General features: G+C 38.9%; 1 protein-coding gene across 1 annotated transcript in view; it reads right to left on the bottom strand.

The window, feature by feature from the left end:
- THSD7B (thrombospondin type 1 domain containing 7B) overlaps nucleotides 1-26,468 on the bottom strand; it is a 1,185,627-nt gene that overhangs the window by 34,194 nt on the left and 1,124,965 nt on the right. Inside the window, exons 22-24 of the mRNA XM_079925246.1 lie at nucleotides 16,799-16,940; nucleotides 15,279-15,394; nucleotides 13,044-13,161 (exon numbers count right to left, since the gene is read on the bottom strand). Coding sequence (XP_079781372.1) covers nucleotides 13,044-13,161; nucleotides 15,279-15,394; nucleotides 16,799-16,940 — 376 coding nt within the window. The remainder of the gene's footprint in view (nucleotides 1-13,043; nucleotides 13,162-15,278; nucleotides 15,395-16,798; nucleotides 16,941-26,468) is intronic.

The raw sequence follows: 26,468 nt of genomic DNA, 5'->3' as shown, positions 1-26,468 counted from the left end.
TTTCATTCATATTTTTATTAATTGTCTATATGATATTATCTGGTATCTGAAAATGTGTGATGATATATCACCATAATTATTTGGAAGATACCATGTGGTAAGCAATTTTCTAAATACTTTAAATATACTGACTCACTGAATAATCGTAACAACCCTGGAGGAAAATGCTATTATGTTTCCATATTATAGATACCACAGGCTTTGCGAATAACAGAATCTACCCATTCTGCCCCCTGGGCACTGAGGAGAACATATGCTTTGGACAGATGTTCCTTCCCAGCACCACTCAAATCAAATCATACAGGTTGGACGTCACCTTATTCATATGAAACACTGTCCCTGCTTGATGAACACATTTGGCTCAAGACTTCACATTAATTCTTGTTTCAATACTCTTCAGTTTTATGATAATCTTTATGTTTATTCTCTTGAACTAAGTATCTATTACCCAAATGTCATTATCATTGCACTCTGTTCTCTATCCATCTGTGTAAGAATAATGACAATGTAGTATCACTTTTATCACAGCTAAAGAGGTTCTATTTCATTAAAACCAAATAACTTCAAGCTTGTTCTTGAATTGATGGCATGCATCACGGCCATTGCTTTAGGACTATTTTATTTATTTCCATTAAAGTGACAGATATTTTCTGCTGGACATCAAGGTGGGGGGAACCTAATGAAGTCAATGGAAAAAAAAATGATGCCATTACGTTTTGAAATAATGAAGTCTTACAACCACTCATTGAAAGCACATCCATATGATTTCTCTGCCTGTTGCTATCCAAACACCAAGATACGATTTTCAAACGATGCCAGCTTCTATCAAGAAGCATATGACCTTGGTCTAGTTGGTTTGCATATCAATAAATTGATTTTTTAATTAAATAAGATAAAAAAAAAGAAGCATATGATCATTCTACATTTTGAAGTATATTATCATGTTTAATTGGCTAATATTAAAGTTCGTAAGAAAAATATTGCTAATGAAGGCACGAGGGTATAAAAGGTAACTAGTGCACCTCAAGTTTCTTTGGGTTACTTGATATCTTTTAACAAGTTCCTTTTTCTAAGTCAGGGGTATTTGGCTGTATAAGTTAAATAATCAGAGAAAGTATCCCTTAAATTAGGCACTTTCCCCACAATTCCTGAAGTTGTAAATATAAAATCTAGCTACATGGAATACAGATGGTATAGAAAAGGAGGCCCACCATTTCCAGTGGTCCCTGGAATTCTAAACATCACACTGGATGTAATATTCAACCTTGCACCTATCTCTCGGCAGTAATTATTCTATTATAAAAGGGACCTCTAATGGCAGGAGACTTAAGGAATTGTTTTGTGACAGTGATTTTTCATGAGAGGAGAAAGCAGGGGAGGATGTGGGCAAATGCAAGATATATAAAGTTATGATCTGATATAGAATATGAGAAAAAGAACATTTTAAAATAGCTGATGAATGGCGCAAAGAAACCTGGACTTGGCATCAAAATTCTCTAGTTGGAAACAGTTCTCTCAAATTAACAGCTAGTAAATGATGTGACTGTATGAAAGTACTTTAACTCCTCTGAGCATAAATTTCCTCTCCTGTAAAATAAAATTAAGTATACGGAGAGTCATTATCTGAGGATAATTCATGCTGGGGAAAATGCCACTTAAAAATGAATGTATTTCAAATAGGAATTCAATTATTTTTAATAAATAATGAAAGATGTCTAAATGGGACTTTTTCTGCAAGTAAAAAGTATGCAAGTGGGTTTATTTTATCTAATATCAACTACCATGCAGGTAATTGCAACTATGCAGTTATTATTAGGACAAAGAATAAATCAACCATTGATATTTTTTACATAATTTTATGATGACCCTATGAAAGTTTTATTCTATTGTGACTGGCTTTTGCAGTTTGATCCTAGAAGCTTTGAGTCACTTTTCATCCATTTTCTCAAGAGCTCTGCTTAATCTTTGGTGTACAGATTGCTCCATTTTGTGCCCCTTTTTTGTGGGTAAACATTCCATTTGCAGCTAGAGATGGACCAACAAATACCTTGATGCAATGACAGGGCATGTGCGTTAATCCAGGAGACTCGTTGACTGGGGGACGGCTTTATAAGTGGTCAGTTCAACAGCAAATATTTTGATAGTATGAGGGGTTCTGCTTCCTATAGATCTCACAATTATGCTGATTCGGGTGAAGAATACTGAGATGATGAGGACTCCTTGGACTAATCTCATGTTGCATATGAATTTAAAAATACCCTATATGAACTACCTTAACAACGTAACTAAAATAGAGTAGGTGCTGGCTAAATCTTAATATTTTTAGTCATTTATTTTGACAACTACTATTTCATATCAATTCCTAGACCTGGCCCTGGAACAAACCTGTAATGGGTATATAAAGCATGCTACTTGTATTCTATTGGGCTTTTTCACATTAAATGCACACAGCTGCGAAGTCCACAATGATTTAGCCTGGTCCCACCCAACCTCTTACACCCTAGCCTACACTCCTTTTGCCCTCAGAGTAAGAGTGAAGGTGGCTGCCGTCCACATCCTCATGCTTCCAATCTAAGAATAAGAGAAATTTCTTGGACGCTCTCCAGACAACTCGTTTGGGTTTATGAATCTATTTGAAACCTGAATTCAATAGTTGATATAGACAATATGTTTAATGGGTAATACCAATGAGATATAGAAACTGATTCTCTTATTCATCTGCACTTCAGAGAGAAAAGTACTAGCTCCAAAATGTTTCCACTTGAATAAAAACCCAGATTACAGTAGGTTAAGTTTGCTAGCAATTCTCTCTGAAACTTTTCCTCCCCTCCTTTTAGGAATATTGGGAACTCATTATAAGCAACAGTGATACTAGGCCTACTGTTAAATTAGCAATAATTTCTGGCATTGAAGGAAAAAGGATTGCACGGTAAGACTTCCAGAAGAAAATAGATAGTGGGGCACACTAGTCGTAACACCCCCCCCCCCAAAGAAAGGCCAATACTGGTATCTGCATACAGGTTTAAAGCATATTGGACCAGATCACACTCCCATTGAACTCAGCAGCGGTCAGGCTTCACTCTGAGGTTCCACTGACAAAGGGGATGTGGGAAATTTTAAGCAGTAAAAAAAAAAAAAACCCTCAAAACTCGTTACATAGGGCTTCCCTGATGGCACAGTGGTTGGGAGTCCGCCTGCCGATGCAGGGGACACAGGTTCGTGCCCCGGTCCAGGAAGATCCCACATGCCGCGGAGTGGCTGGGCCCGTGAGCCATGGCCACCGAGCCTACGCGTCCGGAGCCTGTGCTCTGCAACAGGAGAGGCCACAGCAGTGAGAGGCCCGCGTACCGCAAAAAAACCCCAAAACAACAAAAAACTCTTTATATGTTTGTCAATGTATACATTCATAAAAAAGAGATGGAGTCAAACACAATGGTTCTCTGTTCTGACCATACACTCAGATCCAGGGAGCCAGCCACCAACACTGTTACAGTGATAGGCTCTACACAATGGTTCTTCTGTGGCCCTGACAGATGCTCATTGAATTAACTGAAAATCATGGTTTTGATAGCTCTGGACAATTTGAATACGACCCAGGCACACAATGCAAAGTACGTTTGAATGGGAAATTGGAAAAGGAAATATAAGAATAGAGCAATGACGAACTTACCTGTTTAATCTTAAATAGTTCATTAAATATCTGAGCAATTTATATGAACATACCTATAAACTCCAACGTACCGTAGCCATGTAAATACGAAGACAGTGGTATATGAAGTCACTTTGAGCTTACAGAATGGTATTTGAATATTACTATTACTGGTTCGCTTTCCACCTGGGAACTATTTTTTTTTTAACATGAGTTACATTTTCAAGGCATGTGCGCAACCGTTGGCAGGGAATGGTCTTCCTGAGCTGACATCTGTAAGGGTTGGCCAACCTACACCACAAAGAATGATGTTCAGTGTCACTAACCTCAAGGTGATGATGGTCCTTCCTGATATGCACCAAAAAATTAGGTTACTGAATAAAATGTTTCCACTTTTAAGTATTTGCTACTTTGAATTTACTCTTAAGCCTTTGGTGGCTGTTGCCTAGTATTAGTCAGTTGAAAATACTAGCAGATTACAAAATAAATGAAAACAGAAGCAAAGGGATACTAACAACCACCTCGTTAATAGCTGGTCAGGTCAATCTATTAATCAATTTTCATCACATATGTCTCTGTGGTTAAGGCAATTTATTGTATAATACCTTTTGTCATTATAAAAGTATTCCTCATTATGGAGGGAGGGTCTAAATTAATTGAGTGAATACAATGTTCTAGGATATAGAGACGATATAGCATATTCTTGCTTAGTTCTGTTCCCTTCCTTATCCTGCTTTCTTTGTTTTCTTTCCCCTGAGAGCACCTGTTCTCCCCACCCGCCTCAAATCTATCGCTTCAACAAGAATCCCAGTCTCATTTCCTATGTGATAAACTGAAGCCCAGAGAAATTAAATAATTTTTGCAAAGTCACACAGCTAGAAGGATGGGAACAAAAATTGCTTTTACTCCAAAAGCATCTGCTTTCCAACAAATCTCACCTGGTCCAAGTCAGGTATCAGATGCTATGCTGAGGTCATTAGGCCACTTGAACAAGTTTGAGAAGTACACTTAGGCCTCCCCTCTGCAATAAATGGGTTACCTGTATTCATACATTTCATATTTTCCTTTAGAAGAAACTACTTACAATTATGGTATTAACACCTTACTCTGTGATAACTCTTTATTTGCTTTGGGGTACTTGTCAGAGTAAATTTCTGAAAGCAGAAGTAAGTTAGATTGTCTATAAAATGCTCAGTTAATTTCATGCAGTTCTTTATGCCGGACATCTGGTTTTTACTTCTCTTAACACACATCATCTGGAATTTTTATCCAAGTTTATTTTTTAAGTGCCAAGTTTGTTGTAAATATACAGCCTGGATTGACATGGATTGGGGATCAAGGTTATTTTCTAATATGACGGAGTGGAGAAAAACTACGATCTCGATCTGCAGCCTCAAGATAGATCTTCAGCATGTGTCTGGCATGGCTGAAGACGGAAGGTGCAGTAATGATTCTGCCTTCAGAGCTACAGTCCATGAGTTTCCCCTATAGAGGGACTCCTTGGCTTGTCTAAAAATGGCTTCAGGCATCCAGACACCTTTCATCATAGAGAACACTCAAGTTAGGCAAGGCAAAGAGTCCATGAGTTTTTCAGAGTAAAATAGATGAGCCCCAGCCATAACCATCTATTTGGGGGTGGGGTTAGCGAAGTAAGGAAGTAACAAGACCACAGTTTTAGAGGTCAAGATAGACCATGGTATCACGGGAGTGAGCTAGGTCTTTTAAAGGCAGAAGATTAGGCACCGTTGCCTTTGCTTGGAGATAGAGCTCCAGATTTCTCTGTGACAGTGCGTATGCATTCTAGCTGCTTATTTTCAGTTCTATTCCCAATAATCACATTTCAGACCCATTAAGAGGTATCAAAACTTGACAGACCACTGTTAAGTATACAGCAGAAATACCCCCAATGAGGCTCTCTCCATGAGATGCAAGATGACAAAGTCACAGAGAGTGATTTTAGCAATCCTGGAGCTATTCTATCAGTCTCACACATTCCCTATCTGGAAGACTGGCTCCCTGCAGCTATATTCCAATCAGATGGAAGAGATAATAATATGCAACACTGCTAATTATGAGACAAGTATACATTTAGGAGGCTTAAAATTCAGAGAGACTTAAAGCCCTCACTGTCCTTTATGTTCCAATCTGAGATCCATTTCCTCTGCTTATTCTTAAATACACCTAAAAATTATGAGAATTTTTATAAAGTGACATAGCACCCAACCCAGGACCAAGTACATAACATGAACATTTACATATACAGTGTCAGATGTAAAGGGGCACAGTGGAGAAAATGGGGCTTAGAAGACACCTGAACTTGGGTTCAAATCTTTCCTCTACAACTGACAAGCTGTGTGACCTTGAACAGGTTACTTATTTGCCTGTCCCCATACCTGTAAAGTTATGCCTATAATTTCATACTACTCTTGTAAAGAGCTAAAATACTCCTGGTACCAATAATTGTGCCTTTGACCAATAGATATTAAAAAGTAATTATTCTAATATTTCGTCTTTTTACCGATAAAAGATAGTGGAATAAAAGGCTGGCTCAGTCTTACAACTGGCCATTGGAAAAGCCAGCTTTAAAACTGGATATTCTTCTCTAGTCTTTCTTTTTTCCCATTCTACAATTCAGCTGCTTGTTCTCTGTCATAGGAACTAATTACTTGATATAGTCAATAAGTTTGAGCTGTTATAACTATTGGACTGTGTGTGATCAAGGATATGACACTGATCATGTTTTATTCAGACACAAACTGAAGGTTACTGGCTTACCTTTTAAAATCTTTAAACAAAAAGAGAAAGAAAAAAGCTGGAAAGCACAAACTTGTGGTGCTTTGGAGTTAATACAAAATTATTATTTTCATTATGGACTAGAGTGGACAGAAAAATCATATGCCGTCTGTGAAACACAAGAGGCAGGCTGGATTACATAGTATAGAAAAATATTATAAACTCATACACCCTGAATTAAAAAATATGAAAGAGGAACAAATCATAATCTGGGATTAACAACCTTCTTGGAACGTTTTGCTTAAATAATAATTATGAATAATTCATGATATGCTAAATTTAGGGAGTTCTACATTCCACTGAACTGATGAAAATTCAACAGACAAAGATCATGACTAATCCAAATATTAAGCTCTTCTATTACATGCTTTGATCTTTGAAATCTATCTAAAAAGATCCCTTAGTGGAAGTCTAGAATCAGTCTCTCTTTAACGTGAAATAAATTGGATTCAAGCTGTTCTAACCTTGAAATCTTTAACACAATTAGAAAGTATATGCCAAGCATCGGGTGTACATTAAAGAGACAACCCAGACGCTTGGAAATAAAAAAGAGCTCCCTTCAAAGTTTCCCCTCAGATCAATATAGTTCTGTGGGTTTGATGGGGAAGTGTGGCTATGGGGAAGCATCCAGGACACCCAGCTTGCCAGGATTTGCCCGACAGCCCGGTGATTTCCTAAACGGAGACAACGGTGTGCAGTTTGCTCTTGGTAGAGAAGTCAGCGGAGAGCCGCAGGTGCTGAAGTCAGACTCCCTTGCAACTTGCTTGCGCACTTTCATGTGGCTAAATAAACTGTCTCCTCTTGTGGTCCCTGCCCCATTGCCGTCACCACTTGGAAAAAAGAAAGCAGCTAGTACAAAAGACAGCTGCGGGCCGCATAGCACAGGGAGATCAACTTGGTGCTTTGTGACCAGCTAGAGGGGTGGGATAGGGAGTGTGGGAGGGAGACGCAAGAGGGAAGACATATGGGGATATGTGTGTGTGTATAGTTGATTCACTTTGTTATACAGCAGAAACTAACACAATAATGTAAAGCAATTATACTCCAATAAAGATGTTAAAAAAAAGAATAATAAAAGGTGGCAAACTTATATTAATATAAACTGACTATGGAAAGGCCCTAAATAAATATATTCTGAATTGGAAAAATAAAATAAAATAAAGTGATTATTGAAAAAAAAATTTAAAAGGACAGCTGCGGGCACACCGTTTTAGAAGAGACAAGGCGCAGATGTTTTTCAAGGGTAGTTTCCAACCTTTTCGGCGCCAGAGTTTGGTCTCTTTTAAGAAACAAGTTCATCTGTGCCACACATCGCTGCATTTGATTATTTGCTGTTTGTCCGTCACTTTTAGCTTGTGCTGCATGAGGATTAAGGCATGATTTAAATGCAGAGTTGTCTCATTTTGGAAACGGTACTATCTGCCAGGGGGCTGGTGATCAGAAAAGAGAGGTGCTGGAAGAGTACTGATAGTTTGAGGGCTGGTAGAATAGAATAGAATAGAATAGAATAGAGCAGAACAGAACCACAAAGGCTGTCTCCGCAGTGTCCTGACGGTAGCTGCCTAAAAATTCAAGGACTATGTGTCCTATTCTTTGTACTGGTCATTTTATTTATTTTTTTTAAGATGAAGATTGGGCCCAAATATAATGTATAAATAGTCCTTTTTATATTTTTGTTTGTAGGTTCTGATATAGAGCCTTGAATGCAACAGGTAGTCAAAAAATGCCTGTGAGATTGAACCCTGAGAAGCCTAGCAAAGAAAACGCCAGTTACAAGAACTACGGCACCTTGTCATTCAATTCTGACATAAATATCACCTCCTCAGTGGCCTCTCTTCCCACATCCCTCACTCCCCTGCAAGACACTTGTTATTGTCCATCACATAACTTGTTTTTTGTTTCGACACAGCACTCATCAGTGTCTGTTACTTTTGTGTGTATTCACTTGTCTATTTGCCGTCTCCCTGTCTTGTCATCACCATCTAGTTTCCTACTAGAATGTTAGTTTTATGAAGTCAGGGGACTTTGTTTCCCTGGGATCTTGTCCTTTCTATACATGGTGTATCCTCAGCTCCTGGGAGAATGCCTGGCTTTGGGGAAACTTCCAGTGAGGATTTGTGAAATATATGAGTAAATGTCTCTACAGCCCTGACTTAAGAATAGAAGTCAAAATAGCAGGATGACCATATAATGTATTTTCTGCACTGCCACTTTTGACAATGAAAGAGTGCACCAATAGGTGTCAGGATAAGGATAATAGATGTAAACTTTATAAATCCTGGTTCAATGTATAAAGGAAAAATGGAATACATATACATTTAGATTCCTGGAAGGTTTGCCAGGAGTATCAGGATTATGGAATATTTTTTAAAAGGCATTATTACATCTTAATTCAGGAGATCAAGGCATCTAAACGTCAAGAAAGGATTCTCAAGAACTTATCCTAGCAGACCCTTAGAAGCTAGCTAGAAGTGATTTAAAACTAGTGCTATATTTATGTGCCAATGGAAACTATCAAATGACTTCCAAGTGCTTTACACAATTCGATTTCTCTAGGTAGTTAACATCCCTTCTTTAGTCCTTCTGTGCCTTAGGTCACACGATGACTTTCCTTAGGAAATTTTCCATCGTTTGTCTTTGTTTATTATTCTAAGGATTAGAAAAGGTGAATTTAAGTTCAAACTCAAATTGCCTAGAAATCTCTAATAGTGGGATTCAGATTTGGAAAGTAATTTTCCTTGTTTGTTTTTGTTTTTCAAGTAGACTAACGAGGTCTCATGAGCCCACAGCACTAACAGAACTGCTTGAAAAATTAAAGTCATATTTTATAATACTAAACTTACAATTGGGGGTCTTAGTTTCAAAGGTAGTGTATTAGCATAACATGGAGATCTGTTACGTTTCACTGACTTTGTACAGTGGCAGAATTAGGATATTTGGGGCAAAAATAATGTTAAACAGATCTTCTGTCTCCTTGCATTGAACATATTCTTGAGTAATGATACTTGACTTGTGAGTTTAATTAGAGAGAGAAGAAAATAGCCCCTGGCAGGGGTTGGCTGCCTTTGGGCTTATGATCCAGTCTGCAAGCTTTTCCCCTTCAAACTTTCCCCTATAGTCCAGAACCACCTGGGCAGTGACAAACGTTAACTGAGATTTCCCCCATGTGCCAGGTACTGTGCTTCATGGGAACTAGAGGGGTTCACCCATGAAGAACCCAAACAAGGTCATTGATTCCTTAGACAGACAGATATTAAAATTGATTCAGGGACTTCCCCGGTGGTCCAGTGGGTAAGACTCCACACTCCCAATCCCCGGTTGGGGAACTAGATATTTGCATGCATGCCGCAACAAAGATCCCGTGTGCCGCAACTATGACCCGGTGCAGACTAAATAAATATATAAATAAATAAATAAATATTTTTTTTAAAAAATGCCATTTGAAACATTGTAAATGTTCATTCTAATATATCTATATTGACATGATGACAAAATAAAAATTATAAAAAAAACTGATTCAATTTATACATAATTAAAGTATTAGAAGGTGATAGTGGGGGTGATGGTGAGATATTCCACAGGAGGCAAGGAATCAAGGTGGAAGGGAGCATACACTCAAGATCGTGACTGAAATATACTATATCACAGCAGAGAGATCCAACATGATAGTGGAGGGTGATGGGGATAGAGAGGCAGGCATGCGGGAGATCCTGCAGGTCCTCGTGGACCATGCTCACAATACAGGACTTCATCCCTTCTCTACTTTTCCATGCTACCCTTTACGGCTGTTCTCATAGCCGTAGGAGAGTCACACCTCCTAGCAGAGGCCCATGAGGACAAGACTGCAGTGCTTCTGGCTGTGGGATAACCAGGGTAGCTCACGCTGGACAGGGAAGCAACCAGTTATTCACATCACTAATGCAAATAACACCTCTAGTTTAATGAACTCATCTACATGTAATATTACCTATTTGTTTACTGTGTACTGTCCCTCAACTAGATTGTAAGCATCATGAGAAGAGGGAAATTGTCTTCCCGACCCCCTCACTGCTTCATGTCCAACACATTGTACTATGACTGGCACATTAGTATTTGTTTAATGGATAAATGACTCTTAAGTCAATAGGAAAACAACTGTTCGGATTTGCATTTTCAAAATATTACTTAGGCTGTGATTTTAATGTATGGACTTTGAGTGGGGTAAAAGGATGAGATGTGAGAGTGGACCATGAGAGGAACTGAGTCTATGGGAAAATCTTTACAAGACCCTAGGGAGTCTCTGATAACACTCTTTCCTGCTGGTGCGTAGGAAGGTGGAGATGGAAATTAACACATAATAAACACCAATGCTGTGTCAGGTACTGTGCTACACGCCTACATATACTTCATAGCATTTAATTCTCAAACCCCAAACAAAGCCTCTAACATGTGCATGAATTCCATTTTAGAGATGAAGAAGCTGAGACTCAGAGTAAGTCATTTGCCTAAAGAGCTGCAATTTGAAACTCGATTTACCCAACTTTAAAGTTGATGCCCAGCTGGGAACTATACATGCTGCCCAGTCAGAATATTTGAGAAACTAATATAGGTCAATCAATCACTGAAATCTTGGTTCTAAGATTTGCCATTTGGTTTCCTGAGGTGCTTTGCAGGCTCTCGATTGTGCAGGAAATGGCATGCTGTTATTTCTGGACATTGTGATTCCCAGATTTTCATTTTGAGTGATGCTCTTTATGGAAATAAATTTCAGCTTCCTTAGCTGTGTTTTTCTAAGGCATATCCTGAGTACTGTTGTCAGCTCTGCCCTCTCCAGGATCTTGGAGTTGACTTCGCAGGTGAGCCCCTTTTCCTGCTACATCCTGCGTTTGCTCCTCAGACAATCCCAACTAAGGCAGAGAAGTATTGATAGCCCCAGTATGCTCATTTGTGAATAGCTTAGCAATGAGCCCATATCCTAGTTCCAGTGGTCCAGTCACAGAGCTTCTAAAAACCTCCTTCCAAATATCTTTGTTTGGTGATCAGATCCAGGTCTTTTAACCCCTTTCCCCATCAGATTCCATGATTCCTCCAACATGCAATTCTTCTTCCCTCTTCCTCCCCTACTTAATGACTAACCATATAGCAGGATTTTCCCTAGGTCCCTATTCCAAATTTCTGACATTTACCTTGTGATAAACTGTAACTCTTTTTCAGGATGAGAACCCTATCCTGAACCACAGCTCTGTGCTTGCCTGTTACGCTCTCCTCGTTCTCTTTACATGGACACATGTTTTGGTCCCTATTTTAGCCTGACGGCTGGAGTGCCATCTATGGCTGCCATTTGCCTAGCTCGCGAGTATCAGCTGAATTCCTTGCCATTGTTCACTATTTACCCAGGAACTTATAGTATTAATAGCTATCTGTTCAGCAAAGATTTATACTCCCTTTCCTCCACAGGAACTGTTTCCTCCATAACACTGTTGCTAAGAAGTGACTGGCCATCCAGAAACTACATTTCCTACTCTGCTGTCTTGCACTGAGCTGGAGAAGTGCAACCAAATTTTATCCGATGGAATATAGATAGTAGAGATATATGCAACTTCCAATCTGGTCCATAAAAACCTCCACAGGACGAGCTGGATAGCACCCTCCAGAGAGACTTGATTATGTTTAAGCGGTAAGGCCTCCATCAAGCTGTGTCCGTGGTTGACTTCGTGAAGCAGAAACTACCCCTTCCTTTATGGGAGTGAAAAATTAGTTTCTAACCTATGATATGAAGCCACTGTGACTGGGGGGTTTTACCTGATACAGGAACTAATTTTACTTATAGGATACATCTTCTAAAAGCCACAGAGGCTAACATTTTTTGAATTGGTTGAACTTAGGACCTTTAAAATAAACACCATCCCATGGGGTCAGTGGCCCCTCTGGGGTCTGTTACTGTTACTAGGCCAGTTCTTCACCCTCTGCCTCATTATAAAGGACTGATACTACTCAGCCAGAAAAAAAGAACGAAATAATGCCATTTGCAGCAACGTGGATGCAACTAGAGATTATCATGCTAAGTGAAGTAAGTCAGACAGAGAAAGACAAATACCATCTGGAATCTAAAATATGGCACAAATGAACCTATCTATGAAACAGAAACAGACTCACAGACATAGAGAACAGACTTGTGGTTGGTTGCCAAGGGGGAAGGGTGTGAGGGAGGGAAGGTCTGGGAGTTTGGGATGAGCAGATGTAAACTAATATATAGGAAGGGAAAACAACAGGTCCTACTGTGTAGCATGAGGAACTATAGGCAATATCCTGTGATAAACCATAATGGAAAAGAATATTTAAAAAAAGAACGTCTACTATGTGCATAACTGAGTCACTTTGCTGACAGCAGAGACTGGCACAGTATTATAAGTCTACTATACTTCAACAACAAAAAAGAAACATTAAAAAATAAAAAAGGACTGATAGGAGGCCAGGCTCGTTCCCTCTGCTCCCCTGGGTCAGCCTCATGTGATGTCCAGCTTGGCCAACATGCCTTATCCCGTGTGTCAAGCTATGGCATACGGAGAGATACTTAAAGACTAAATTGTTTTGTGGGAACCAACACAGGGAAGCCACATACCTCCATGGCCACAAGTCTGTGAGCACTCTGTCCAAGCCGTCCACCCCGAGAGCTGACAGTTGACCACGCATTCCACCAGGCAGTGAAGGCTCATCCTCTGAGGCTTCTCCAAGTTATGCTGCAGATGGGAGGGAAATGTGATTGTACTGGAGAATTCACAGCAACATCCAATCAAATCACTATCCTTTTATGGGATAATAATCTTTATTCTATGAGAATAACCTTTCTACATTTTTGTGGGGAAAAATATCCTGGCTTGTAGAAACTGATGGCAAGCCTAGAAAATGATGGTCCTTACTTCACAAAATAGAAACTTGTCAGCCCCAATTTTTTTTTGATAAAATCCTCAACTTTAGAAGTAGATTGGCAGTTAAGGTACCGGGAAAGCAGGCAGTTATGTGACACAGAGATCTGTCCTGTCACTCAGCCAGCAAGGAACCAGGAGGATGCCTCACTGTTAAATCTAGGCTCCTTGCCCTCTAGATGGGCCAACAGTACATAGAGAGCTCAAATTAATAGCTACCTAGGCTAAAATAATAAATAGAAAAAGAATAAAACTCAAATCTACAAACCATCTAAAGTTTGTAAAAAAGACCAATTAGCTAAAAACAATCACGGTCTTAATCAAGGGAAAAGTTGATGATACTGTTTCTTTTCCTCTTATCCTCTCTGAAATCCACATCTAGGCAAAATTACACATTTTCTAATGGCCAAGGTAGAAGAGGTCTTAGTGAAAGAATAAATCATCCAAGAAACACAGAAAGAATAATAAAAAAAATTCTGTTTTAGGAATCACACACTGTGTGATCGGGGAAAATGCTAACACTCAATACAAGTTAAATATTAGCAATGTCCACACTGAGATAAAATTCATGATTATAGCATGATTACTTGCTAAGTGGGCAAAATAGAAATGACCACATGGGATCTAGGACCCATTTGAGATATATAGGTATTCTAGTTAGGTTAATTTGGGACTTTAACGTTCTTTAAATATTTGCTGGATATATGGGAATTTAGAAAGCAGAGAAACTGATTTTTCTATTAATGAATAGTTTATATCGCTCTTTGTATCAAAAGGAAAGATTTATTATGTACACTAAATGTAAGATTTTCACTTATTTGGAGTTGTTGTAGATTGGTGATTTATTTGTCTTGAAGCAGACAACATCTTGAGAGGGAGATGAAATTAAACAAAATGTTAAAATAAATCACTGACACTTGGTAGACGGAACTCTGCCCTGTATTAGCCAGTCTCAGCATTTCATGAAATGGGATGTTCAATTTCAGATGGTCTCGTCTCAGGGCTGGTGTTGGTCCATGGTGATACTGTTGGTTTAAAGAGATGTTATGGCGGTACTTAACAAGGCTGAATCAGGATCGGTGAGGAGGGTTTTGTTCTGATTTTAATTTCCACTTGTGGACTCTTCTTACTTAAGGAGAAATGGGACAACTTTTATTTTGCTGGTTTCCGTGGAAACCTGAGCTAACTGGCCCCACCTATTTCCAATTATTCCAAAGACTGTTTTAGTGATTCTTATAATGGGACAGCATACGGTCATCTTTATTTCTATTAAACTGCCCCCATCGTGCGTTTCACTTATACGTTGGGAAGGAAACGCCAACTTTCTTGGAACAGGTTTGATTACGGTTTTTGTCCAAACTCCACATATTTTGTCATTGGGAAAAAAAGGGAGCAATAAAATGACAAAAATTCAAAAGCCACTAATTTGAAACTTGGTAGGCAGGCATTTTGACTTACCTTGCAAAGAAAAATGCAACTGCGCTAATTACCTAGCAATCATTTGCTCAGCAAATTAGCAAAGTATTCTAATAGCAAGTGTCAGTATTCATCTTATATGCAAGGAACAGTGTTTCCTATTTAGGCAAATGAATCACCCGCCCGATACAAAGAGTCATATTTAAATATTAGAGTCACCTGATGTCAATAGTTTGTTGGCAAATAAGATCTTTAAAATAATGGAAAAAACTATATTTTTAATGAATCCATTTCCCCAATGCAAAATGACCTTTCCTGGTCATTTTAACTAAGTTCAAACTAGTGAGATATAACTGTATGATACTAGTACCTCTACTCTAACTGAACCTAAGCTGTGATGAGAAGAAATCAGACTGTCATTTATATCAAGCATTGTGGAGGTTGCAGACCAATATTCAAAAAAATAAACAAACAAACAAAGCCGTGGGTGCGGGATACAAGTATACACAACTCACCTGCTCACACTGGTCCACACTAACAGGCTTGCCATCACTGCGCACACAGCTCAGAAGGCGGGTCCTGACGCCTTGCCCACAGGTCGCATTTTCACTCAGCTGGCACGTGCTCCACTCTACAGGCACAGGGTCACCACACTGAGTTTCCAAGTTATGACCATGTGAGCAAAATACAACACACCTTTGATCCTCTGCATTGGTGGAGGAGAGTGTGCACAGAATCCTGAAACCACTTTCAAGTGGCTTCTAAAAGCATCCTGCAATTCTTTTATTGAAAAACAATCAATCAGATCACCAGATAACAATGTGGGCTACCTTCCTAAGTTTGGTTTCTTGAGGTCAAAAGCCAAGTAATTTTTAGAAACCATCTCATAGTTGGCTGAGGTAGGAAAAGAGAAACACTAAGCACAAGGGCAAGGAAAACCAGTTGGGAATCATCTATTTGCTGGGGATAATTGAGAGAGGAAAACACCAACAACAACAACCACCAGAAATGATGCTAGTCTTTGATGTAAACTTGAAGATGTTTTCAAGGAATAAACATAATTTTCTAAATCATTTGGTATATTTGGTACATTGGAGCCAAGAGAGGTACCCCAGAAGGGAAAGGGGGCAAGATATATGCACTATTTCAGGAACTCTCGTTTTAAGAAAATTATTCTCTCATGAGAGAAGCTTTTGTCAGTTTGGCTAATTGTATTACAAACTGGACACCAGGAGTTAGAATAAACCATCCCATGACTAATTCTTTTTAAAAAATCTTATTTTGTTGTTGTGGGTAGAAAAAAAAAAAGATCCTAGATCATATACAGTAAGACCCTATCTAAGGAGATTTTTCATATGTGGTAGATGATCTAAGAGTTTAATAGGAAGAGCAAAGCCGTATATAGTAAAATCAGCATTTTAAAGACATGCTCTTCCAGTAAAAGGAAATTTTACCGTATTTCTCAAAAATTATTATGAAAACTAATGATCCGAAGGACCTTTAACTAAAGAAAAAGGGAACATACGCCAGGTCAATGTTTACCTATAAAGACAATCAGACAGCCCCATAGAATTCCCTAGGAGGTTCTCTACACGAGAAATCTCGGTAGTGCCGCTGTGTCCTCCTGGGGAATTAGTTTCAGGAAAAGGCTATTGTTTTGCCTCTGCAGGCATGTGGCCATTTGGTCATCAGTACTGAATTCTATGCTGAGACAACCGCTTCCACATTTCGTGGCATTCTGTGTGTCTGCCGCTCCAGGGAATGGCAGGGAGCAGATCAGCGTGACTACACAGTCCTCTGGTATCAGACACTGAGCCCTGTGGTGCCCAAGAGAAACCCGAGCTGTGTCTGAATGAGGCCGTGGTGATTTTCAGTGCCTCTAAAGCATCCCTATCCAGTCAGGTCCCCCATTCATCCTGCGTGAGCCCCACAGAGCAAGTACAGCACGAGCTTGGCTTTCTTGAAATGACAAAAGCCATGGACCAGCTCCATTCTATGACAGCTTGGTTCCTTGCTTCGTGGTTTTCAACCGTACCTGTTAGATTGTACTGGAACTGGAAGCAATTTTCGTTGAGGAGGCAGGGCCGCACCTGTGAGTCTTCAGCGCACATCCTTGAGCTCAGTGACGGCCTCAGCAGATGGCGGGTTCTTCTCTGCGTTGTGTGTGGATCACACGACTGTGAAGATCAAAGAGCAGGCAGAGTTAGAAAGGACCCCGTGTTTGTTGATAAATTCTGTGTGCTTATCTGTATACACGGAGACACACGTACAGCAGCCACAGGGTAGAGACTGTTGAGAGTATGAAACAGAATATTTAGAAAATAAAACCATTATGGGATTCAATGTAAATAGTTTGGGGGGTTTTCACCTGACAGCTCTTTCTTGTTCTACATTACGATGAAGCCTACATTTCTATCTCCCATGTATAGGTAGGCACATGAGACTATTTTCATCCATTAAACACTCTCTATTCTAAAATTCGTCTGCCACGTAGCAAGAGACGCATGCATTTTGATGTTTCAATGAATGAAGAAAAGGAAGATAATGTCCCTTGTGCCCTCAGATAGTCTAGCCGAATAGAAATAATCACACAGAACATTTTAATGAGAAAATCATTTAAAAAAAAACAGAGAGAGGGAATTATGAAATCAATATTGCTGGTGTACCAAAACTTTTCTCTTATTTGGGAGGACCTCTGATCCACAGAAGATGAGCCACTGCATGCTCTTGCCATTTCAGCAAAATAAATGTACAGATATGAACTTCAAAGATCTCCTGCAAAAATCAAAATCTACCCAGGGGTCTCACATGTCCTCTTATAGCCTCAACTCATATGACATTCTTGAGCCAGGTAAAGCTACCTGCTACCTGTCATCCATCTGCTCTACTCACAGAGGACCTTCAGAAGTTCCCCCCTACTGGAATAATCTCCTTTCACGTGTCCTAAATCCTATACTTCTTCTTCTTTAGAACACTAACCAAGGCTTCATCGTTGACAGTCTTTCTCTTAAGAATGACAGATCCTTCTCTACCTTCCTAAGCAACCCATGCTGAAGAGCACAGGCTTTGATTCTAAACATATACATATATGTTCCACCTGCCCTTACATGATCATTCTTTGTTTCTTTATTACTCTGTCTCCTTTTCTTTATAAACTCTTTGAAGGCATGATGGATCATGATTTCTACTTCCCATATCACTCCCTGAAAATCTTGGTATACATTTTACCCACAGTGGTTGTTCAATAAACACCATTAAATATGGTCACGACAACGTAATTCCAGACCCAGAAACCTCGGGCACATAGATGTTTAAGCCACAGGAAAAAGAAAAGTCTCTGAAGTGATGTCATCAAATCATCATTTCCATATTTGGGATGTTTTGTTTATTTTTTTATTCCTTTACCTTTTCAGATATTGTAGCAAGAACAACCTGTAAACTTAATCTTGGCTGTTAATCAAAATGATAATGTTGGATGGCACTGAAATATGCAGAAAAATGCCACAAAAGTCTCTTCTAATTTTAAATGTTTAGAGCCACTGAAACACATTTACTATCCATGTGGCTTTATAGTTAAATCGTCTGTCAATACTTTTAAAGTCATTTTATGTTTTAATTGTATCAGATTGTCTCTAGATGATCAAGAAGAGCCATTGAAATCAGGTAATTATTCTGCATTATCTGAAAAGGAATCCCATGCTAAATGCTTACAAATAATTTCTTATTAGTTCACCAATTTGTTCTCATGGGAAGGAATAATAACTTAAATGATTTACCAATGAAAGAAAATGAAAGTATCTTAAAAGATACTCCTGATTAGTGTTCCACTACTTTTCTACCTTATTAAAATCAATTAATGTTTGAACCAAAGGAGCATGTGTAAGAATTATGAACCTGTTTAGCCTAAACCATCAAATAAAGCAAAAGAGAAAATAACACACACAAACATGAACACACAATTGAAATTACTATGTAACCTTGAACAATTCACTTACATATTCTGTATCTTAGTTCTTCATCTAGACCTGGGTGAGAAAGGGGTTTGAAGAAGACAGGGGCATCATTTGATAGTCTTTAAGAATACCTTCCCTCAGACCTCATATGCGTATCAGTCTCTAGTCCGCTGGATATGCTTTTAAGATGATACCCTCTCTCTGCCTGTCATTCATAGCCATGTAGACTTTAATGATCACTTTCTAGAAATTAATATATTGAAAACCAACACTGCAGCTAACCGTCTTACTAACGCTATCCATAGAAACAGGCAAAGAAGAGGTGCAGATGACTGAAATCCACAAACACAATCCAACCTAATCTCAGGTGATATTTGTACATTCCACCTTTTAAAATTGCCCTAGTGCTGCTAACAGGTCATAGATTGACTTGGTGGGTCTCCTCACTCCTTTCTCTTCATTAGCTATTTATTGGAAGTTCATAAGATAATGAATAGGTCACTAGGGAGATGAGGGTGGGCTAAGAAAAAAAGAATGACAGAGGCAGCTTACACCCAGATGATTTCTTTATTGGATCAAGACTCTTCAGATATAAACTGGGATCTTTTCTCCCCTACAGTATTTATACAAAGACATACTGTCAACTTCCTGAATAGAGAAGTGAGAAACTGATGTGTTGATAACTAACTGAAAGTCAACTTTGGACCAGTCTCATTATAAAGGACAAAGTTATATAGCTAAAGTTTATTTGCTAGGGAAGGAGATGACCAATAAGAACCAGTAGAATCTGGTACATAAGCCCTTTTATGAGACTAGATTTTTGAACTCTGAAAACCAGCACTTACCTTAAAGTTCAATCCTTCATTACGACATTGCGCCTTCACACCTTTTGTTCTCTCTAGCAACAAGGCCTTTACCCCTGGACCTGACCTAAATATTTGTATTCATCTGTCAAAATTAAATCAGATATTCCCTCTGAGAGCCTCCACTGACTTCCCTGTACTCTTATAAATGGAATCACCACGTGTAGTAAACATTTGCACTGCACTAGTATTGATATGTGTGTATTCCTTCCCATGGGCTATTTGGAGAGCATGTGTCTTAATTTTCTTAGACATTGAGAGCCTTGTCCTGTGTCTGGCATACAGTATGTAAATAATAAATATTTGGTGGTGTAGGATAATTTGGTTCTTTCTGGGCGATAAGACCGGATTTTTGTAAGCTGCCATTAGCAGACAAAATGTCAACCCTCGACCATGATCACACTGTCTAAATGTAAGGGTTCCCCATAGGTCTGTATGTCTGATAAAATGAGAATATAATATTTTCTCTCCTCCCCATACTTTTTCTATAAAATCCAAATGGTATTTCCCAGAATTACAGTCTATCATTAAACTAATAAATTATATCAGTAAATGAGTTTTTAATTTACTCATATAAAATAACAATTTAGATGATTTATCTTCAATAAATCCAACTAAGAATGTATAATTTGATACTTTTCTCACAACACTGAACTATTAACAATGACAGTTTAATAAAACCTGGCATAAATCCAGGTACCTGTGAATTGAAGTCGCTCTGTAAATTTCTTGTCTTGAGATAAGCATGACTCCCTTAAGGCCTGGCCTTGTCAGCGCCCATCAGATATTGAAACCCAAGGCCTTTACTCTGTTACAGGGTATCTCTGATAATTCTGAGAGTGTCTCTCCCTCATTTAGCCAATTAGCCCTATTGTCAGTCAGTAGTTCTGCGTTCTGTCTTTCATGAGGCAAAAAATAAAAAAAAAACCATTGCGATGCTTTGTAAGGAAATTTTTGAATGAAACTAAACCCTGATTCTCAAAGGTTGATAAGAGAAAACCTCTAGGATAGAAAAATTGCCTGAAAAATGTTACTCATGCCTCTCTTGTTTAAAATATTTCTCAGAGATTCTGAGAAACCCATTACAGGCATGAAAAATAAACGTTCTTTGTCTATCATAATGCAACAAAGAGAGCAAAGTCAAAACCATACAGACTATATGCTCAGTAAAATGAAGTGACAAGTTGTCTCCACAAACCTCAAACTATGAACAGGTGGGGACCAATGACTGAAGTTACGGAACTGTGTGAAATCAGCATCCAGCAGGAGAAAGAAGAAGGTAAAAATGGGCATCTGACATACCCAAGAATACCAAACTGGAAGACTAAACCTGGGAGTAGGAGATTTTTACATTCTCCAAAAGCAGGTGACTATAAGGGATCCGTGGAGAGATCAGTAGGTGATTATCAATTTGGGCAAAGTTTCTCCTTACAGTAGTACTTCCACAAGTAAATGAGAAAGGATGAAAGAATTGGAAGGTTGCCATTTTGTGTTTCCTAAATGATAAAGAGTTTAGGCTTTGACCATCAGTGATAGCCAAGCACATAAAAAGGGATAACCACACCTCGCGTCCCTCCTCAAGAAGAGCACATCTTCTATGGAGGAGTCTTGCCAAAGACCCGAATCTGATTAACTCTCTGCATCCAACTTCCAATTTATGGGAAATTCCAGGACAGGTGAACATGTTAAACTTCACCACGGGGATGCAATTTAAGAGACAGACTGGGAAATTCAATACGAAAGGTGACCTGTTTCCTTGCCAATAAATTGCTGGAAGTAAAAAAAGAAAGAAATGGAAGAAGCTAGATTAAAAGAGATTTGAAGACATACATAAAAACAAGCTTGAACTTAATGGCTAGCCCACACAGATTACAGATCTAAAGAAAAAGTAAGAAAAAAGATTATCATAGAAGTCTGTGCAGAGTTGCCTTTTGAGGGAAGTGAGGAGGTTATAAGCTACGAAGCTTTTTGTACGTCACTGGCAAGTTTCTATCTCCTAACCTGGGTGGCTACTTCAAGAGTGTTTACCTGATCATTAAACTGTACAGTTTGTTTTACATGGTTTTCTGTATTTGTGTTAAAATTAATATTTTAAAACATTTTAAAAAGTTATCTCTCCTATCATCCTTGGAAAATTTAGGTTTCTTTTCATTATGGGATTTGATATTCTCCTGATAGCAGTCTTTCCCGAAGTATGTCGTTTTCTACAGTGTGTTAACAGGAGCCGAGAGACAAGAGTTTCACAGTCAAACGCATTTAGGAAATACTGAGCTAAATAGTGCTAAACAAGGATCTTTGTAATAGATCTTTACTATGTTTTTACAGAGTCTTCTATTAAGGCATCAAAATCTGTTTTCTCCTCTCTTCCAGGGCACGGGAGTAGACCATATATCCCAGCCTTCCTTGCAGGTGGGCGTGACCAGGTAACTGAGTTTTGACAAATGAAAGGTAAGTAGGAGGCTATGTGTGACATCCCACCTCTCACCCTAAAACCTCCCACAGGCTTTCCTCTGTGCTCTTCACCCTCTCCAGGGATCTGGAACGGTGATAACTGGAATGGCTTTGAAAGCCAAGCTTGAAGATGACAGACGCTCCATTAGCCTGGATCCCAGGATGACTGTGTCGGGCAGAGTGTCCTATCGCTACCATGAAATCCCACCTAGGACTGTTTGCTGGGAGATAAATAAAATTTTATTCCATTTCAACAGTTACAATTTGGGGTTGTTTTTGCAAATAATCTATTATTATACTATATACTGTGATTCTCTCAGAGTCTCAAACTTTTATGTATCCATTTAGCATTCCACATAACACATTTTGGGAAGCATGGACTTGCAGATTTTAAGATATAAATGAACAGGAAATTCTTCATAAATTACAAATTTATTAATTTATTATCTATATGAATCAATTGCTCTCCTTAAGAACTCTTCTAGTAAGGTTTCCTTTCACTATTTTTTTTTTTGGCCATGCCATGCAGCTGTGGGATCTTAGTTCCCTGACCAGGGATTGAAGCCAGGCCCTCGGCAGTGAAAGTGCAGAGTCCTAACCACTGGACCCCCAGGGAATTCCCTCCATTTACTTTAAACAAATAGTTTTTGAGAAAACATTAAATGCAAGGCACTGTACCAATGAATAAAACATCATCTCAGGGAGGATTTTCCTTTTATGCTTTGGATTTCCAAGAGATCATGCCTTGTCTCCCCCATAGATTTACATTTTAGAAGCACATTTTAAGGGTTTAGAAGGAAATACAGTTTTTTCATCTTCCCTATAAAACAAAGGTGTTTACTAAATTTGCCTGAGGAAGTTAAGTTTAGTTTACTAATTTGTGTCTGTTGTAAGGTAAGGTAGCAGGTGAGATTGATCTAGGTCATCTGAAGAGGTGGTTTTTGCAAACTTCAAGTTATGACAGATCAGCGGGTTGTGAACACACTTTTAATAACTAATAATTTTATAGTGCTTACTATGTGCTGGTCACTGTTCTAAGTTCTCTAACTCATTTCATCCTCATAACAGCCTTGTAAGGTAGATATATTATTTTCCCCATTTTACTGATAGCACAGAATAGTTTAGTCATTTCATCAATATCACACAGCTAGAAAAGGGAAAAGCCAAGATTTCAACACCATCAGTCCAATACTACAGTCCATGTGGACTATGTTCTCAGTTTAGTGAGTAAAAATCAGCACTTTAAAAACTGATAGAGCATAGCATGGAATATGTCTGTCATATATTCAGGGTGAGAATTATTTCATGAAACTGTTATTTCTGAGAGATATATATATATATATATACACATGTATGTATATATGTATATATATATATATATATATATATATACACACACACACACATATATACATATCTCCAGAAGTAAGTGATGACGTATGTGATCATTTGTGATATAAAATGGATTTCTTACAGTGTGTCATGGCCGAAAATGTTTAAAAGCCACCAATCTAATAAAAAATGCTTATCAAAAGAACTTTTCCATTAGACTGTCATGATCATTGTTGCAAAACTGCTTTTTCCATTATGTAGGTATGTGGTTTTTATTTTCCAAGTATAAACTATTACTCTATTTAAGAGGTAGATGTTCATCCTATTTTTCATTCTACAGTATTTCTATCAAAAAACCTCTTTTATTCTTTAAATACCAGGATTAATTTCAGGATAGAACAATTATTAAGTTTTTATCTATAAAACCCACATTTGGGCTTCCCTGGTGGCGCAGTGGTTGAGAGTCCGCCTGCCGATGCAGGGGACACGGGTTCGTGCCCCGGTCCGGGAGGATCCCACGTGCCCCGGAGCGGCTGGGCCCGTGAGCCATGGCCACTGAGCCTGCGCATCCGGAGCCTGTGCTCCGCAACGGGAGAGGCCACAACAGTGACAGGCCCGCGTACCACAAAAAAAAAAAAAAAAAAAAAACCTCAGAAAAAAACAAAAATCAAACAAAACTCAGAAACCACTGTTCCCCATTTAGGCATGAGCTAATACACAGTGATCTTAGCCCTAAGGGGGTTCTCCCACAGTAAGGCACAAAGAACATTCCAGCACCTGTGATTTCACTCCTCTCATCTAACGATCTGGGCATTCTCTTAACCTTAGCCAACCTCTTCGGCAGATACACCCAGTACTAGAGTAGTGGTTCTCCAAATGTAGTCCCAGTACCGTACCAGCTGCATCAACATCACCTGAGCACTTGTTATAAAGGCAAATTATGGATCCCATTCCAGACCCACTGAATCAAATCTCTGGGTGGGGGAACCCCCAGCAACACCAGGGGTGGGGTTCAGCAACCTGTGTTTTAAGAAGCCCTCCAGGTGATTCTGATATACTCTGTAGTTTGAAAGCCACTGTCTTTGAACCACTGTTTGAACTTTCTATGTACGGTAACAAACTCCTAATTTTCCATACCCCAGCATCTTCCTCTAGTCTTTCCTACCTTTTTCAATGGCAACTCCAGCCATCCAGAGGCTCGGGTCAAAAACTCCGGAGTCAGCTTTGATTCTTATTTACCTTACACCTTGTAACCATACCCTGAGTAGATCCTTTCAGCTCTAACTTCAAAGTAAAATCCATGATCCAGCTGCTTCTCATCCCCTGCACCAATCCTACCCTGGTCAAAGTCACCACCACCTTTCACTTAGATTATAACAATAAGCTCCTATCTGATTCTGCCCTTCCCTTTCGATGATTATGTTGAACTATGGCACCAGAATTATCCTTTTAAAATAATGCAAGTTAGATCACTCCTCTCTGCCACACTCTTCAGTGATTTCCCAACTTAGCCTGAAAACCAAGTCCTTTCCTCGGGCCTACAAAGTCCTGCCCAGTCTGGCGCAGCACTGCGTGTGAATGCTCACGGCATTCTATGCTCCCTGTACGTGGCTTCATAAACCACTTCCTAGTTGTTCCTGGACAGCTGCAAGCACTCCTTGTCTCAGGGCTTTTGTTCTTGCTGTTCCCTCTGCCTGCAATGCTCTTCCTCCCACACCTGCATGATTTGCCCCCTTACTTCTTTCAGGCTCCTGCACAAATGTTCTGCTACTTGAGAGGCTTTCTTTGAGCAGGCTGTATAAAAACATCAGTAACTCTTCCATATCACTTTGTTTCCCTATAGATTTTTTCTTCTCCATATCACTTACTACTACCTGATATGCTATATACTAAGTGGGTGTTTCCTGATGTGTTTTGTTTGTTTTTAATTATCTCTCTCCCCTGTATCAGAATGTAAGCTCTGTGAGGCCTGGAACTCCTAGAGGAAAACATAGGCAGAACACTCTTTGACATAAATTGCAGTAATATTTTTTGGACCCATCTCCTTAAATAAAGGAAATAAAAACGAAAATAAACAAATGGGACCTGATTAAACTTAAAAGCTTTTGCACAGCAGAGGAAACTATTGACAAAATGAAAAGACAGCCTACTGAATGGGAGAAAATATTTGCAAATGATATGACCAATAAGGCATTAATATTCAACATATGTAAACAGCTCATACAATTTAACATCAAAAAAACAAACAAAAAAACAATTAAAAAATGGGCAGAAGAACTGAACAGACATTTTGCCACAGAGGAAATGCAGATGGCCAACAGGCCTATGAAAAGATGCTCAACATGACTCATCATCATGGAAATGCAAATCAAAACCACAAGATATTCTCATTGATTCCTGATATTTCCAGTACCTGGAATATGCCCAGGCCCATGAAAAATACTCAATAAATAGATTTTCACAAACAGTGTATTAGTGAGTGACAACCCACACCTTGCAAGGGCACTCTGGCCTTCTCATTGGCTCAAACAGAAAAAGCATTTATCACTTAGTCTCTCCAGGACTTTGGGATATGTAATGAGTCAGATGAGATTAATGAATGTAAGCATTCTGAGTTCTGGAAATTTTGGATTTTGCAAGTGCAGGGTACTCTTATTATTACTGTAGTTTGCACAGGTCAAAAGATAGCATACAACAAAGGAATATTTACTATGACATCATAGCAAACATGATCACAAATTAAAATACTGTAAACTAAAATTACCGGTCAATCAGAAGGGCCACAGGTTAAATTCCTGGGTCCTACAATGATTGGCTCTGTTTCTTCTGATACTTTACCCTAGATGTGAGGGGTCCAAAAAGATATGCAAACCTATGTATAGCAGAATAGCCTCTTAGAGCTTCTGCTTGTCTTTCGAGAGATTAAATGGATAATAACAATAGAGACTGAGACTATATTCTGGATGTGGCCCTATCCCCCAAATAATAGCAAAAGGCAACATTTATAGTATGAAGACATACCTAGCATTGTGTGGTGAACATTCCGTGAGATTATCTCCTTAAAGCCCTTCAACCTCCCAGTGATCTAGGTGTATTTTGAAGATCC

This window comes from Stenella coeruleoalba (assembly GCF_951394435.1).
Source record: "Stenella coeruleoalba genome assembly, chromosome: 6".
NCBI lineage: Eukaryota > Metazoa > Chordata > Mammalia > Artiodactyla > Delphinidae > Stenella > Stenella coeruleoalba.
This window is presented reverse-complemented; position numbering and strand designations above follow the sequence as displayed.